Below are 16,875 nucleotides of genomic sequence, written 5' to 3'. Positions count from 1 at the left end.
TGCATTTCAGATGAGTTAACACTTTTTGAGTGATATTCAGAACAGCATTCTGTTCAGGCTATTCAGCCTGTGCTGTATGCACTATCGAAATGAAACCAAAAGCAAACAATACAATGAAGTGCCTCACATCATATGCCAATTCTACTCTTAAACCTGGATGTAACGAACCTCTATGTAACGAGTTCCTGGATTCAACGAAGTTTTTCGATTCCCCTGCCACCGCCATTGAAGCGCATGTGTTTGTGATTTCTAAGTAACGAAGGCATTGCGGCGGTTAACTTAGATGTAATGAAGTCACTAAGCTGATCAGTCATTGTTTTTTGCACTTTTACTGGATAATCAACCAGAGAAATGCAAGAATTTATCGAATACTAGCATTATTGTAAGCAGCCAAATGCTGCGAAAACGCCTAAAATTGCGTAAACACAAAATTCGTCACGATTATAACGATGATGACTGGAGCAGCTAGCACCATCCCGCGGCTAACGTAGCAGCCACTTCTGGTTTAGCTTGTGCAACGTGACACCACACCACGTAGCAAGAGTAACTACACCTCATTTATTTTTTTATTTTTTTTTTGCCCACACCGGAAACCGTGCATTTCCACATGTGAGTGCAGTGTCGGTTCAATTGAAGTGCTAGGCCTGCCTGTTGGAGTGTAGTCGTGAGTCTCCACTGCTGTCTGTGGTATTGGTTTGTCGGTGACGAGTTCTGCTGCCAGAAAACGAAAAGTTTTGTCTTTAAGCTCACAATTTTAAATGCCGTCTACACTGGTGAAAAAGAGGAACATCGCCGCCCAGTACAGTATCCCAGCTCGCACCCTCCCAACAATTTTGAGTGCGGCAAAGAGCATCAAGATAGCAAAAAGGCGCCCTTTCAGCCTTGGTCCTTGAAACGGGTTAAAGCACCGAAAACAAGGCAAAAGTGATACTTAAGTTATCTTTGTGAATATGGGGGCAAGTGGCTTTTCCTTCTTTGGAGCGCCGTGTAGCGCCTAGGCTCATTCGAAAGCAGCACGTGCAACTCGCACAGTTTTTCACTGTGAAATAAATCCTTGAAGGGCGAGTTCACCTTCACTGGTGTCTAGCATTTTGGTTTTGTTTCTGCTTTATTCAACCGGGCTTTAACTCGAAACCTGCATGTACCGAAAACCTGCACGCAACGAAAAATTGCGAACTTCTGCCAACTTCGTTACATCCAGGTTTAACTGTACAGTGTGAACTCAATTAAAACTTAACACCCATGACAATGCTAATGCAGTGTTGGGGCTTGCAATAGATGGCATTGCTCATGTTCAGTCACTAGAGGGACCGAATGCATGCTGGCATCGCATGATTAGATACTTTGCAGAACCACCTTTAATGCCTCAACTTTCATACTTACGATGTCCACACTTCATTCGATTTCAATAAATACAAGAAAAAAAAAGGGCAGTCTCGAACTCCTGCTTACTACAGATTGAGATTTATGCCAGACTACCACAAAACATTTGTCTGTACACGATGAAGTCCCCCAACCTCAACTGTCTTGCAGCACTCTATATACCCTCCTTTCCCCTTGGTGAGGTATAGGCTAGAGCCAAAAACAAAGTGAACTTTCAAAAACAAAGGACAATTTTACAAGTCATCACATTTGGTGCTATGATCAATTTTTTTGGGGGGGATGGAACAACTGAAATTTTGAAAATAATTCAGCAAAGAAAGATTGAATCAAAAAGCAATTCTATATATGTTACAAAGGAGACTGTCAGTTCTGGTGAATTTTCACTACATATTTAAACACCCATAAAATTGTTAAAATAAGAAACCTGCACCCCCCCCCTCCAACCCAAATGAGAAAGAAAATAATACTTTTAATACTCCAAACAGATGTACCAGAGCTGTGCTTGGAAAAAAAGCCATCAATTAAAAAATATTCATAGGGCCAACTTTCACTGCCTGCTTTTGTTTAGTATAAAAAATTTTGTTTTTGAATACCTTCAAAATGCTTAAGTGCCATCCTTAATAAATTTATTCAGTCATTCATTTACATATTTCTCTAATTACTACTCACCAGCTTGATGAAGTTTACCCATTTAGCCCTCGACTAAGGGGCACTAGCCCACTAGAAGGAAATACAACCACTCCCCAGGGCCGTCTCGCATAACCAAATTTTTAAAGCGAAACCCTAAGATCTTTATTTCAAGCACGTGTATTGTGATGCACAGAAAATAGGTGGCACAAGAAAGCTGAATTTGTAGTCGGTGCAAGCGCAGGGGTAGGGGTCCCCCAGGAAAGGGAAACAGCAGCATAGGAAGAGGTTCGGAAGGGGGCTTTGAGAAGGGGCAACACAGTGCATGACAGGAAAGGGAAACAGCTGCGCCAGAGGAGGGTAGGCCACTGCCACACGCACAATACGAGCAGCCTTGAGAGGTCACAGGAACGAACAGGAGGCTCCTGGTTATAGCAAGGAGCGAGCTTTGAAGGGGGCTGGTCATACGGTGACAGGTGCGACCGCGAAGTTCAGCAGCACGTCAACAGAAGGTCTACCTAGGCTTTTGCCTTCACATTCTTAGCAAGTTCTAAGAATCCCCCATAATTTTTTAGCCCTTTCATTTAACAAGCACTGTGTGTACGATTTCGGCGCATGTTAAAAATCCCCAGGTGGCCAAAATTAATCCGGAGCCCTCCACTACGGCGCGCCTCACCGCCTTCGTTGCGTCGGCGTGTTAAACCCTACAATCAATCAAATCATTTAACAAGCAGCTTCAAGCAGCTTCTGCGCCCTCCTTTTGCAAGTATAAAGCCGAAAAGACGTTCCCCATTGAAGGCAAGAAAATAAAAAATCACCATTGTGAATTTGTTTATAAAAAGCGAAAACTGAAATGTTTCAGCCATTATCCATTCTATTTGATGCTATCAATCGATTTTTGTCAGATGTAAAAATATGGTTGTCATTTCAAATCGCAGATTTTCTTGCACATACTAAATTAGACCAAGCAGTATTATGGAAGTGACAGCTAATCAATAACCATTTAATTCAGAAGGAAATGTTTACAACGATTTGAGTTACACGTCAACATGCATACGCATATGCAACTGTCTGTGGCACCACAGCAACCCAACATTATTTATTCAAAGAACATCGCGACCATCTGCAGGCATGATATGCGGGAAGGAACAATACTGCGCACAGGAAAAACTGGAACTGTAGTAAGACAATTCTCCCTGACATGTATCGTAATGAGTGCATGAAGTCAAGTCGCAACAGCAACCATATGGCCTGAAAGTAAGTGGGTGGAGGCATCGCAGAACAAAGCCACATCAGTGGGACCCACTAAAGGGCTGCAAAATGTGCAATTGAAGTGGACACCACTGTGCTCATCCTTTAACGCACACTGTCGGAGAAAGAGGAAGCAGACCTTGTCATGGAACACAAGTGGATGACGGAAGGGAAGGCGCAGCCAGTTTTGTCACAGTTATGGAGGAAGCCCAAAACCGCACACATTTTTCAATTTTGCGCAGTATTCAAGGGCGCCTGCCACTGGTCAAATCCATCACTTCCGCAGTAACAAGCATAAAGTGACAGCCTCCCCTTTTGTCATTCTCTATCCTGAACACAACATGTTAAGGTTTCATTCAGTCTGGTAACCCAAACTTGTTTCGCATGCCCTTTTACAGCGCGCCCCACAGACGCCGAACACACGCGCAGCGGTGCTCTGGCGTGCGAATGCGATCCGCGAAGTCGACGTCAGAGGCACGGCAGACGCTCGCCGCGTCCCTCTGGGGGCCGACGGCGCGCCGTGAGCGGCATGCAAATCTCGCTGGCAACTCCCCACGGATCCCTTTTCGTTTCTCCCCCACTCCCCTATTCGGGCGGCTCCCCCGACTGCAATCCTCAGGTGAACGCACCGCTCCGTTCCTTACCCGCGCACAGGCCGTACTAATTTATGCAAACACAGGCCTCACGCGGTCTCCCCCGACGGGCCGGCGCAGACGGCACGACGCGCCGGGAATGTGCAACGCAGAAAGTGCGCCGGTCAAGCACGGCCGGGCAGTCGCCGCTGGCGAGATGGAAGGCCATCGCGTTTCACTGCGGCGACGGACGACTACGCACAAAACCATTTTAGGAGACGAAGCTGCACTTGGGCCATGAGGGGCCGCCGCCGTGGTGGTGGCTCTTCAAGCATCAATCGAAAATACGGCCGCCGCCGGCCATTCAGCCAGCGACCTCGTGACACGAAGCTGTGAGGATATCGGGTTCAATTTGTCCTTTTTCGTTCGCTGCACGCTCTACGCCTTGCTATGACAAAAAGAAATGTCCAGAGCATACCCCAAATCAAGCGCGGTGCGAGTCGCGAAGTAGCCAGCTAGCAAGAACTGGGCTGTCATTCTTCACAAATGAAATGTCATTCTTCGCCACATGGAAACCAGCCAGGGTCGCTACGCGGCAAGCGGTTTTCAATCAGCCGGATCTTCCTCTTTAGCGTGCAGGAACTGGTTAATTACACTCCGCAAATACACATGTAAAGAATTAACTTTACATGTGTATTTACGGCGTAGAAATTTGCCGGCGTAGCTAAATGAACTAACTTTCGCCATCTATTTTGGGATGAATATCGCTGGCACCGAAATCGTGTCGGCGAACGTCCTGAAAATGAGACCCGGAGTAATTTCGGCTGCTACCAAGAACGAGCGTCTGGCCGAACTGTCTGGTTCCGTCCTTTGAAACGTAGGAAAAAACAGGTGACTGACAAACGTAGCCTCACGTTTTCCGTAAGCTCCGTACAGGATGAAGGTAAAGTGACCATACTCCTCGGACCCAAAGCGGGACGGGGTTAAGGTTATTAAGGAAGAGCGGGACACAGCTTAAATTACAACTTGCATTTCGTATTACTACATGTCACCACGCGGCCTTCCTAGTCCTCCAGGCTTTTTCCTGGACAGTAACTAATAAATCTTACTTGAATGAATTGCCCTCAACAGTTAATTTTTGCTGAAGCGTCTGTACTACCGGTCACACGTCATATGCAGATTCACGTTATGCAACAACATTGACCTGAGTGTGGTCAACTGAAGTGCGTCTTCTCTGCAACCCACATCTTATTCATCAAGGAAACCACCGTTTCCAACGGTGCGTTTGCGCTTGGCAAGCACATCGCATACTTGAAGTTTGTCTTGATATGGTTGCAAGGCACGTCATTTGTTTCGAAGTGCTGAAGCACGCCCACCCACCATTCCTCAAACGCAGAAGGGTGTGCTGAACGGTATGTTGTGCACTGTAACTTCATAAAAACCGCAAGAAACACACGACACAGGAGCTGTGTTGTGTTTCTTCCTTAGTCCTGTCGTCTGCGCTGTTTTCGTAAGTTCCTCAAGCGGTTTATTTTGGATTTTCTATTCCTCCAGCTTTTCATTCGTGACACAGGGCTTGATAGCCGCCTTCCAAACTTTCGGCCGTAGGCGGGACAAAACACCGTCCCACATGCAAGCTGCCGAGACAGCGGGACCACAGACGAAAAACCGGGACATGACCCGCCTAAATCGGGACGTCTTGTCACTTTAGATGAAGGCTGGTAGGGATTCTGGCATAATCGCGCATCTTACGAGGATGGCGCCACATGTGTCGCGTGACGTCTTGATTGGCAAGTATCGCTAATCTAGCTCAGCGTTGGTATTACCGACACAGCATGGCACTAATTTCGTCCGACATACTGGACATCAAAAAAGGAGGGAAAAGAGTTCCGTGCACTGACGACACCAGTGCACGGCTGCGCTGGTTCACGGGAACCAGCATTGAAGATGGTCATTTTTTTGATGAGTGAATTTAAATGTGGCCGGACACCAACCGAAGATCGCGAACGCGCTGGAGGTCCATGGAAATCACCACACCGAACATCGTGGAATAAAATCACGGCGCTTGGCCGCCGAATAACGAATCGCGAGATTACCTATATAGTGGGCATCCAGACTAGAAAAGAGTGCACAAGATCCCAGGCAAAGAAGTGCTGACAAAAAGTTTCGTGAGCGAAGGGTGCCGCGATTGTTGACAGTGGGCCAAAAGCGCACACGAAGAAAGGCCGTTTCCATCTGGTGACGCTTAATCGCGATCCGCAAAATTTTTGCGTCTTGACCGTGGTCGAAACAGATTCACCGTGACAAGACGACGGCGCCCTTCAAGGTCAAAAAGCGGCTTTATCGAGCCTCTCGGAGACCACTGTCAGTAAGTCAGTTCATGAACGAAAATGAAGCTGAAGACGAAGTGCACGATCCGGACGATTACCCGAAGCATACAGGGCCCGCCCAGCGCCACTATTCGGCGTCATTGTTTTCCTCGAATGTTCCAAAACCACTGCACCCCCGAGTCGAAACAGAAGCAGTAGCAGCGCCGGATGAAAGCACTTCGAAGAAAGCAAACACCACTTAGAGCAAAGACGACTTTGTGGGCTAGGAAGGCGATGGCCACTGTTTTTTTGCGACAACCAAAGAATAGCACTTATCGGCTACTCGCGGAATGGCAAAACAACAGGCCAGTACTGTGCAACTTTATTTGGCCTGCCTCAAAAAGAGATTAAAAAAAAAAAACCGTTGGGACTGGCGCACAAGAAAATGCTGCCGCTAAGTCATCGACCACCCCACACAAAAAATGACCGTTGCAACGGCAAAATTCTCACGAATTTGACTTTTATATTTAACGGCTTTCAACGGTAATACCGAATCCAAGTGCGTGCAAGGAGTACGTACTCTGATGGCCACTGTCCTTAAGAATTAGACTAGAATAGAGGGGGCAGAGGGGCACAACGAGGCGAATTAGAGACTTCTCTTATTGCAATATAAAAATTAAGTTCTGTATGAGTAATGTTTCATGAGAATGAAGCAAGCAAGTCAGCGGGTGATGATACCAATTTAAAGCGACGTTTCCACGATCTGCTACACCCAAGTACTCACGAACGGCTTGATCAGGAATGGGATGCATCTAATACCGCTATACTCATCAATACATCGTTCTGAGCAAACAAACTGAAATTTCTGTTGCCAAATCAGTCATGCACGGTAAGTTCGGAAAGACACTCACGGTAAACGCACGATTCGGCCTCTGCAGCTTTATTCACCATTTCCGACAATGACTGACAGGACTTGTCAATGCAACCACCAGCGTAGCGAGGGCGGACGTCAAATAAGGTTGCTGTCAGCGCCAAAAGCAAGCCACCTCTCGTTCTCCATTTTTTAAGGTTTATAGTAAGCAAGGACGTCTGCACCGTAACGGAGACGCGCGACAAATTAACGGAGCTGTCGAAATGCTTTCAGGTGCGCACAGCATCACATATGTATGGCCCTCCGGCAATGCGGCAGCGGAGGCAGAGACGTCGGACCACGACACCGAGCCGGCCCAGGACAGCGGGCCCACGGGACGAGCCCGCCGACGATGACGGTCGGCCGCGACTAACGCGCGCGCCGCTCGCAGGTCCCCGAGGGTCACGCGCGTCTTCCCGGACGTGTTTCATATTTCACGTCACTGTGGCGCGCACGTGGCCCCCATCCATTCTTAACGAGTCCCCCGCGGCGGCAATACACCCCCTACAACGTGACCCCCCCCCCCCCCTCCTCCCTTCTTTTTCTGCCTCTGCTGGAGGCATTTCAAAACGGCAAGGAGCGCACCAACCGCCGACGTGGAGCTGCATATTTCAGAAGCAGGTCAGTGATGAACAGAACCTCGGGCCACGATGCTTTGCCTCCCACAGTAGGGGCTTCACAAGCTGCAAAACCTTACGTACAACGGTCGCTTCAAGTGCGCCAAAGAAAAACAAAGAATCAGCTGGTCCACTCCCTCAAGTCCGAAAGGTAAAATCATTATAGAAACACTATGGCCTCATGCTAAGCCAAAGCCCAGATGTTGCAATTTTAGCACAAGTCATCCTCGACCCACATAACGGAAAAATCCACTGCGGTGGCCCAATAGGTGTGTTTACATGAATGCGACAAGTGGCGCAACAAATCGCACCGCATCAACTTTCTAGTGCATCGCATCCATGTAAACGGGGCTAATGCGCTACGAGAGCGCGTCACATTAAAGGGACCCTGCAACACTCTTTGAGCAGTGCCAGTAAACCTGCGCAAAGTTTAGATTACACTGCCAGGAATACCCGAGCCAAATATTACACGTGCACGTGAAGCGGTGAGCGCGCAAATCGCTGTGAAAGATGCAGAAAAACCAACTGTGCTCTCTTCCAATTTTTTTTCATTATGCACCCTAGGCATGGCCTAAACGACGTCATTGCGGCCATGACTGTCCTATTGGCTGTAGCTGGTCAACTTCACGGCTTATTTCTCACATTTCCTGGGACGATCTGCTGTCGTCGGCGCTGTGTACCAACCTCTTCTATGCCTGAACCTGTATGCACAGTTTTGGCGTTTCTTTTGTGTTGCGAGTGCACACAGAGTTTGAGTGATGAACTCAATACTCCCGTTTCAACGAGACCACTAGAAAACAAACGTCGTGCTTCAAAAACATTCTACCAGCCTGAGTGCGTGCTTACAAGCAGGCAGCCTTGCCTGCTTTTTTGTGGTACCAGACCGGAAATAGACTCCTCCACGTTACGGAGAAAAGGAGAAAACTCCTCGGCCTGTGATATATCAAAGGTGGCCGAAAAGAACGCCGTGAGCCGCCCCCCCTCTGGGAGAGAGACCGCAGCTTTCCTCGTGTTGTCCGCGGTCGAGTTGAGAGGGAACAATTATGCGAGATTTCTCATCGCGCGTACTCTCGGTGATAGTGAACTGAGTTTCATAATTCTTGCAGGAGGAAATTGCTGGGACAATAGACTTTACCCCAAAATACATTGAGTAGTCGATGGTAAGTGCTGCAGGGTCCCTTTAATGCGCCAGACAGGGGTAGGTTTAGATGCGTAAGTCGACATTAGGAATTATGTCAACAACGACAGTAAGGATGCAAATGTATTTTTGCACTTAAAAACATCTTAATCAGGTGTGAGACGCCAAACCATGCCAGTTGAGGAAAGGGAAAAAAAAAAAAAAAGAAACTTGAACAAGCCGCCTTGGAAGCACCGAAAGCGCCAGAAACGCCGCTTTGCCTTCAATGTGTGACACCGTATTGACCGTATGGCGCCACCATCGCACCAGGGGTAATGCGCTACATGTAAACGCTAGTGCATCGCATTACTCGTGATGCGCTAGGAAATGTGATGCGCTAATATCGCATCCATGTAAACGTGGCTAGTGGCCAAGCTTTGCTGAGTGTGAGGCTATGGGTTCGTACCTACTCACTGAGGACATGGGTTCGTACCTACTCACAGCAGGTGTTTTTCTGATGGAGACAAAAAATGAAAGACCCTATGGGTTGGGATTTCGGCACACAGAAAAGACCACGTGATTTCCCCTATAGCGTGCCTCAGAGCTCAGTTGTAGCTTCAGCACGTAAAACCCCAGTTCAAACTTTTTTCTCATGCTGCAAAAATTTCCATCTTTGCATTGTTTCAATGGACAAATGATCAGGGATGAAGGTTTTTAATGACTCTTTTTCACACCTATTTATAAAACCAAATGAGCGAAACATTTCACAGGGTATTCTGGTGCCAATTTCGTGCACAAAATTGAAAATCTTTCTTGGAGGCCTATGCACGCTCTTTGGCCATCTTACAAGAATGGAACTCTAGAAATATGTTGCAAATAATAATTTTGCAAGCATCATCATTAGGTTAAGCATCATGAGTCCAACGAAGTTTTAGTGCTTCCATCATCCCACAACTTTTTTTCCATCTGTACCCTAAAGCACAAGCACATACAGTGTATATATATTACCACTAAGAAAATCATATGACAAAATAGTGGACATATGGACAGAAGTTTGCCAACGCATAAAACCAAGTAAAACTTACCCACAATTTGCCGAAATTTATATGAAAGGTGTGTCAAAGATTCAAAGGATATTAAATTAAAGAAAAATGGAATGTAATTGCTGATTGATAGTGAGCAGAACATGCCTCGCACATATAGTGGTATGTTGGGAAAAATTGGAAAAAAAAAAAGGTTTTTACACGGTGAAGCTATGCTCAAGCTACGAATAAACATGTGTTGAAATCTCGTCACATGGGCGTTTTTGTGTTTCACCTCCACCAGAAGAACAGCTGTTGCTGCGCAGAATCAAACCCACAATTTTGGTGCTCAGCAGGCCGTCAGAGAACAAAGGTAGACATACGACTCTAGCGACCTTCAAAAGGCGTTCATATTCTCAAGATAACAAGGAGAAAGATGGAGAGGACAGCACTTTTAGCTATGCTTCGTTCTAGTGAGACAAACAACAAGCAACTGCGTGCACAATGTCTGTCAGTCAGCGCTGCACCAAACTCTGAAAACTAATGAACCAACCGGCTGTGTTCAGTGAAGTGATTTCGTTTCCTGCAAAACTGCACACCCCTTCAAGAAGCACATTTGTCCACTGGGGGCATGTACGCTGTGCTTTGTATCTGTCACATTACAGAGGGCGCGCGCTGATATGAGCATTCGCGGACGCATTTTTTACTACCCTCATTCGGGAATCCTTTGCAGCGGGCCCATCATTCGCGCCCTTTGTCTTCGAAGTGTTCGAGTTCGGGTGGAGGGGGAGGAATGGACGAGGTTATTTATCTCTGCCTATCATCAAATAATTATTTTTCTGCCACAAGCTATGCACCATGCTTACGCCGATGTGATTAGCCATTTTGCAATGCCCCCAAAACCAAAAAATGAACAAATTGAAATGCCATGTGAAGCCCCTCAGCATATTAGTCTATTTTACTTCTGAATTGATTCCTTGTTTAGACAGCTTTTTTCCCCTTTTTTGGGTTTCTTTTACTTTTTCTTCCATGTCCTCCCTCCCTCTTTTTTTTTTTAGCTCAAGCCATTTATTGTGCTAAAACTTGGTAAGCCACTTCAGGTATCCAGAAGAAGATACACAACGCCCTACGAACCTGCCACAGACCGGCCTGAGGTGACATCACACTAGAATGGTGGTCAAGATTGCCAAGATGGCCCCCATGTTTCCCATAGGTGAAAATCATTTTTATTTGTCACTGAATGAACATAGAAAAGAAAGTCAGCAGTCCAGAACATCCAGGAGGGTATATGGAAGGTAGCTTGGAAGGTAGCTTGACTTTCTTTCGAGCGCATCAAAACTCTTATTCTCACATGCAAAAATGCTGAACTACCTCCACTATTTCCTCATTGCCGTTCTCAACTGATGGCTTTCCTTTCTGAATTCATTTGCCCCTCATTCATAATGCTGACGAGCTACATGCATAACCAGGGCATCAGTTTCGGCAGTCATGGTACCACAGGTAGAAAAAGAAGGTTACCCGCTAGTTGATTCCTCCTGACAAGTCATTGGCAAGCTTCACAGCATGAAAACAGACAAGGGATAACAAGAAGAGGGACTATACTCGGGAACAAGTTAAGAACGGCAATAGCTCATGTACGGTATCCCTCTGCCTAAGCGACGGACCCAGATGTCAACGGGCACGCGCGTTTTGAAAGGGGATTGCTATGAATACGTGATACCGTCAGCCTTTTCTCACGTAGTTTGTGTCGTCGCTGGAGTCGTTTATAAGCATATTAAGTCCAAAAAATCACGGAAACGGCTCACGCCATGTTCAAAATATTCCCAGTAACGCCCTACTTGCGCCGAGCAGAGTAACATTCGGCTACGGTGATGAGGCACAGCAGCAACTTCCGTTGCCGTTCTTAAGTTGTCACCGAGTATACAAACAAGCGCTTGTTTGTAGTCCCACTTCTTGTTCCTGGTCTATGTTCACGCTGCGAAGCTCATGGATTACCAACTAGCCAAAACCCTCACTCTTTTAAGTCATTGACACTAGAGTTATCGTCCAGGGGTTAAACAGAAGGTCTCCAAGTTGTCAAAATTGCGCTCGCTACTCCCCCTCTAATCGTAGAATCCACTTACATTCACATCAATACTACACCAGCAAGTGAAGGCAAATACAGCCGCCCCGATAGCTGAATTGGTAAGGCACCAAATGTCAATCCGCATGTTATCTGTTTGGGTCACGACAACGTACATAAGCAGAAAACTCTTCTAGGAGCCAGGGTGCACACCCTATGCCTTAAATAAAACCCTAAGCAACTTATGAAGCAGCAAAACTTCTCAACAGCCACCAATGCTTTTTGGCCTGATCTGCTACTCGTTATATGGTGGGGAACACTGAGCAAGACGGTGTCGTATATTGGGGAGGATGAACTTTGGGACATACGTACGTACATCACATTCTGTCACAGAATGAAGGGGAAGAAGAAACCTTTACACTTAAATATCCCCAGTTCTCTTTAATATGCCAAAGCTTTGCCTTGGCTATGAAGCAGCCACAAGAAGGCTACAGATTAAGACCAGACCATCTGGCTATTTAAAAATCTCGTGCATATGTATATTCTGTGCTTTGGCTCCATCAAAAATCCACTGTGACTATGAATAAATTTAAAAAAAAAAAAGCAAATCCGGACGTTTTACATGCCAAAGTTGCACAAGGGCTATGTAGGCGTGCTGTAGTGGATGGTACAGATTAATTTAGACCACCTGGGAATTTTTAGTGTGGGCCAAAATATCGACACGAGGGCATTTTTGTTTTTCACCCCTACCAGAAAAATGCCCACCACAGCTGGGAACAAATCTGGGCCGCAGAACAATACCTTAGCCACTGAGGCAGGTGTGGCCAGAGTGTGAGGCCTTGCCCGTAGCAGCAAAATGCCTCAACCATTATGCCAAGGCTGTGGATAAAAACATTCTGCGAGTACTAAACTCAGCTAGAAGGAAAGCGTGGGAAATAGCCAAATGTTGTCACACTGATGTATCTATGTATTTGGCATTTGAAACACGCTGTGATCTTATTTCTTGGCCTCACTGCAGTAGACCAGAAGACACCTTTTAGCACAGTGATATGCTACATCTATACAAGTGATGGTGGCAGAACAAAGTGCAGCCGATATACAGGTAGACTTGGCTGCTAACCTATAAGGCCTATGCACTAACCATGGCTCATTCAGGGCTGCACAGGCTTTTACAAAACTACAAGGATGGAACACTAGTCTGTGACACTTTCTAAGGTGTAGTTGGTCAAACGTAATCAATAAGGACATTCACGCTAATAGTGCTACTTCATATCATTGCTTGAATCATTGTGATAATCCCGTTAGCGCCTTTGGATGCAGGTCCTCACTAATTTCGAATGATGCCGGTGGGAACAAAGCACACAGTCATGGTCATACCCAAAGTCTTTATATTTGATCTAATTTGCTCCCAGAAACAATTATTTGCGATTGGAGGGAAGTCGCAAAGTTTCTCTAAAATTATGAAATATTACGTAGCGCATGAGGGAACAGGGCGGAAGAAATCGGGACACTAGAGCTTGTCCTGTGTTCTTCCCTCCTCTTCCCTCATGTGCTATGTAACAAGGTTCCACAACCATAGCCAGATAGCCGAAATAATAGGGTGTATGCACTGGCCACTCTACCACACGATGGCACAGACTCCATTTGTACAGTTGGACAGGCACGTGGACAGCGGCGCGGGTAACGTGGCTCGCTTCGTGCTAGCTCGGTGTCATCCCCGTGCACTGATTTTGTTATTGCTTGCGTTGCTTCAAATGACTGCGGCTGGAGTTGCGGAATTTTCTCCATCCAAGCTTACGACTATATTTCGTGTGGTGGTGGCGCGCGAGACAAGGTGCTGGTGTTACCGTGCCACCCAGGCCGTCTGCGCGACATTAGTAGTAGAACGCAGCGACCAGTATGAAAACACTTGGTAAAGACAGCGACAAAATACTGTGGGCTTGGCAGCTGCACTAGAAAGTAATTACTCTATTCTTTTCGCATTAAGGCTGCTGTGTTTACTAACTTGCATTGTTGGGATGAATGGGTCAATGGGCAAATGTTTTGATGCGTTGAACGTGTGAACGTCCTCAACGTGAGCTTCCAATAAAGCTGAGTGATTATGCAAAGGGCGTGGGTGAAAATGATCGCGAGGTATGAATGTGTTCACAATTAAATATGGCGGCGACTATGCGCTCATTTGGGGCGACAAGACTCCACCATCGATTTTCATGTGTGTTTCTTTTGGTGAAACAAAACAGAACACAACACGCTTAGTTAGTAGGGTACAGTCCATGACGCAGAACTAGTTGGAAGCCCGCAATTACCTGACGAGTAGCCTTGTCTGCAGCGCATTCACTTCAAAAAACTCAAAGTAGCCAAGATTGAGGCGGGGGCCCAGTCAGGCTTTTCTCATTCATAAAGTATGCCTCAATAGTGAAAATTTCAAGCCATACGCAAGGTTTTAAGCATGCGACGAGGCGTGAGATAAAAGCTCGATACCGCATCATCCTCACCTGCAATGGAATGCGCGCCACAGATTCGGCCCCATCATAACTTCATTGCATGTAGCTAGATTGTTTTCACGCGATGCCCTCACCTTTGCTTCGAAACAAAAAGCCCTACGCGCTTGCTTTCATTGTGTGTCTTGTTTGTGGACTGCCGTTGTAAGAAGCATGAATAGCGCAGTACGGCATCCTGAAGCGAAAACAATCCTGGCTACTCCTTATGACAAGGCACTCACAATCCCACAATCAGGAAAGAAGACGCCGTTTACACAAGTGTTTCTGCCAACACCACACCGCAACAACATTTCACGTCGGGAAACGCACTGTCTGCGCGGCAGCCAGCAACCGTACAAACAGAGTCGGCACCGCCATGCAGGTAGCACCATTGTGCGGTCGAGGGGCCAGTGCATACACCTTTTATATCACTAACAACATGCAAATCAGATTCTTTCTACTCTTTCTCCCCACTCCCTTATTCCTTGGCCCTACAAACACACAATCAGCATATGAAGAAACTGAAATCTCCCTTGCAAGGTGGCATGCAACTTAGTAGTGAAGTGTCAAGTGCAGGCAGTACCTCCACTCCCGAATTGGCTTGCCCAATATATTAAAAAATGGACAAGTTTACCTATACGGCATACCTGTAATTTAATTTTCATCAGCAGCTGAGGAATAATCAATCAAACCTGCCCCTAGCAACTTGTAACATAAATGCAAAATTTTTCCAACTGTGTTGTGACAATTGGTACTTTAATGCAGCACAAATGTATTTATGTTGTCATGCCTGTAATTTCGGCTAGAAACTTTCAGGCTGCAAAATGATACGATTATGGACGTTACCACGAGAACATAAGGCCCAGCTAAGGATTGAATTATCAATAAGAAAAAAAAAAAAAGAACAGAAACTTACCTCCTTCAACAAGCGTACCAATGGTGTCATGATGTCGAAGTCAATAAGTGCACAACATGCTTCATGGTTTATTGCACTAATGTTCCTATGAAGGAAAAAAAAATAAAGCATTTGTCACCTAGAAAATGTTTGACTTGGAAGACAGAGAAGCGGTCATTTGAATATTTCAACCTTACACAGCGCTTTTAAGTGATCACTAGAAGATGGTTCTTTGCTAGCATCCGTGATTTTAATGGTTTTCAAGATGCATTAAATGAGGTACTCCAGAATGCCTTCAGTTAATACCCCAGGAAGATGCTTTCATAACCCTTATGGGTCCAGAACTTTTACCCACTTTCCAGCCGTCAAGGTCCGAAACTATTTTGCCAGTTTCTGGTGCCGAGAAGGAAAACCCAAATTGTGCAAGAAAAACTCACAGGATACTTATTTTTATCTCTTGCTTTCTGCTTGCAACTCCTTCACCGACATTTGAGCAGCGTGTGAAACTGCTTGAAGCATTCTCCTGGGTACAGGCGAGGGTTGTTGCAGCATGTTTTACAGGAAAACACAGTTTCTCTCATGCCTCCGTTTGTTTTTCTATCGCTACAAACAGCACATCTGATGGAGGCACGTAATTATCTACCTCACTGAAGTCATCATCGCTTTCGCCAAGTGCACCACCGTAAAGCGCGCGCAATTAGAAAGTGGCCATGACTCTCAGCATACAGCGCGCATGTGAAAACGCTCCGGGATCCAGAAGGCTTGTGCTTGCTGAACATTGTGCTACACCCTTGTGCAAGAAGTAAACCTCAACAAAGTTCACTTATCCCTCAAGAGATGGCACATCATGTATACAAAGAATGCGAGTGCATCACAGTGAGAAAACCTCGAATTTTACCCTTGCACACCCAAATCGGGCGGAACCTGACAACGGACCACAATGGCCACGTTGCGTTTTCGGACAGGGTCTGAGAACGGACGGCAAAGGGTTAAATGCCTGGACCTTTACTCGATCCCTGACCAAGGAGATTTTCTGCACGTGTCTAAGTCCTCGTCCATTGATCTGCCATACGCAACTATTTGTGGCCATCATAAACTATTGACAAGAGGTTTTCTGATCACCTGCTACATCATTTGGCTCCTTCCTACCGTGAATCCCCATCACACATTTCGTTTTGCATATCCTAGGTGGCACCATCGTTCCAAGATCAGCTTTCACGTCCAAATTGGCCGCCCTTTTTCCCATAGGCGAAAATCGTTATTTATTTTCAGAATAAACAGGTGAGTACCGTCATCGTTCCCAGTGTCAGACAAAATCGACCACAAAATCAGACCTTCGTGTGAAGTTTGAGTGCAAACGGAGCAGCAGTTCGCTCACGAAACATTTTTAGTGTTCCATTTATCGATGCAACACTGTATTTTGTCACCTATTTTAAATGTACAGTGGGGTCCACTGTTAAAGGGTAACGGCGAGCGCGTGGCCACTGCGCTCTGCGAAGCACCGAGAAGTGGCGAAAATTGGAAACAGCCGGCAAATGTGCACTGACCGCATGAGGCGGGAGAAGCCGCTCTGTCGTCTGCAACGGCGCTCCGCTGCGCCGCTCAGCTTGCAACAGCTGAGGGATATCGC

The 16,875-nt window shown here is 46.3% G+C and overlaps 1 protein-coding gene across 1 annotated transcript in view; it reads right to left on the bottom strand.

Annotated features, from left to right (window-relative positions):
• LOC144155409 (HEAT repeat-containing protein 3) overlaps positions 1 to 16,875 on the bottom strand; it is a 33,769-nt gene that overhangs the window by 15,235 nt on the left and 1,659 nt on the right. Inside the window, exon 3 of the mRNA XM_077686812.1 lies at positions 15,267 to 15,351. Within this exon, the coding sequence (XP_077542938.1) occupies positions 15,267 to 15,351 (85 nt within the window). The remainder of the gene's footprint in view (positions 1 to 15,266; positions 15,352 to 16,875) is intronic.

Source organism: Haemaphysalis longicornis, unplaced genomic scaffold (assembly GCF_048455015.1).
Source record: "Haemaphysalis longicornis isolate Haplotype H1 unplaced genomic scaffold, Haemaphysalis longicornis Haplotype H1 scaffold_1, whole genome shotgun sequence".
Classification (NCBI taxonomy): Eukaryota; Metazoa; Arthropoda; class Arachnida; order Ixodida; family Ixodidae; genus Haemaphysalis; species Haemaphysalis longicornis.
This window is presented reverse-complemented; position numbering and strand designations above follow the sequence as displayed.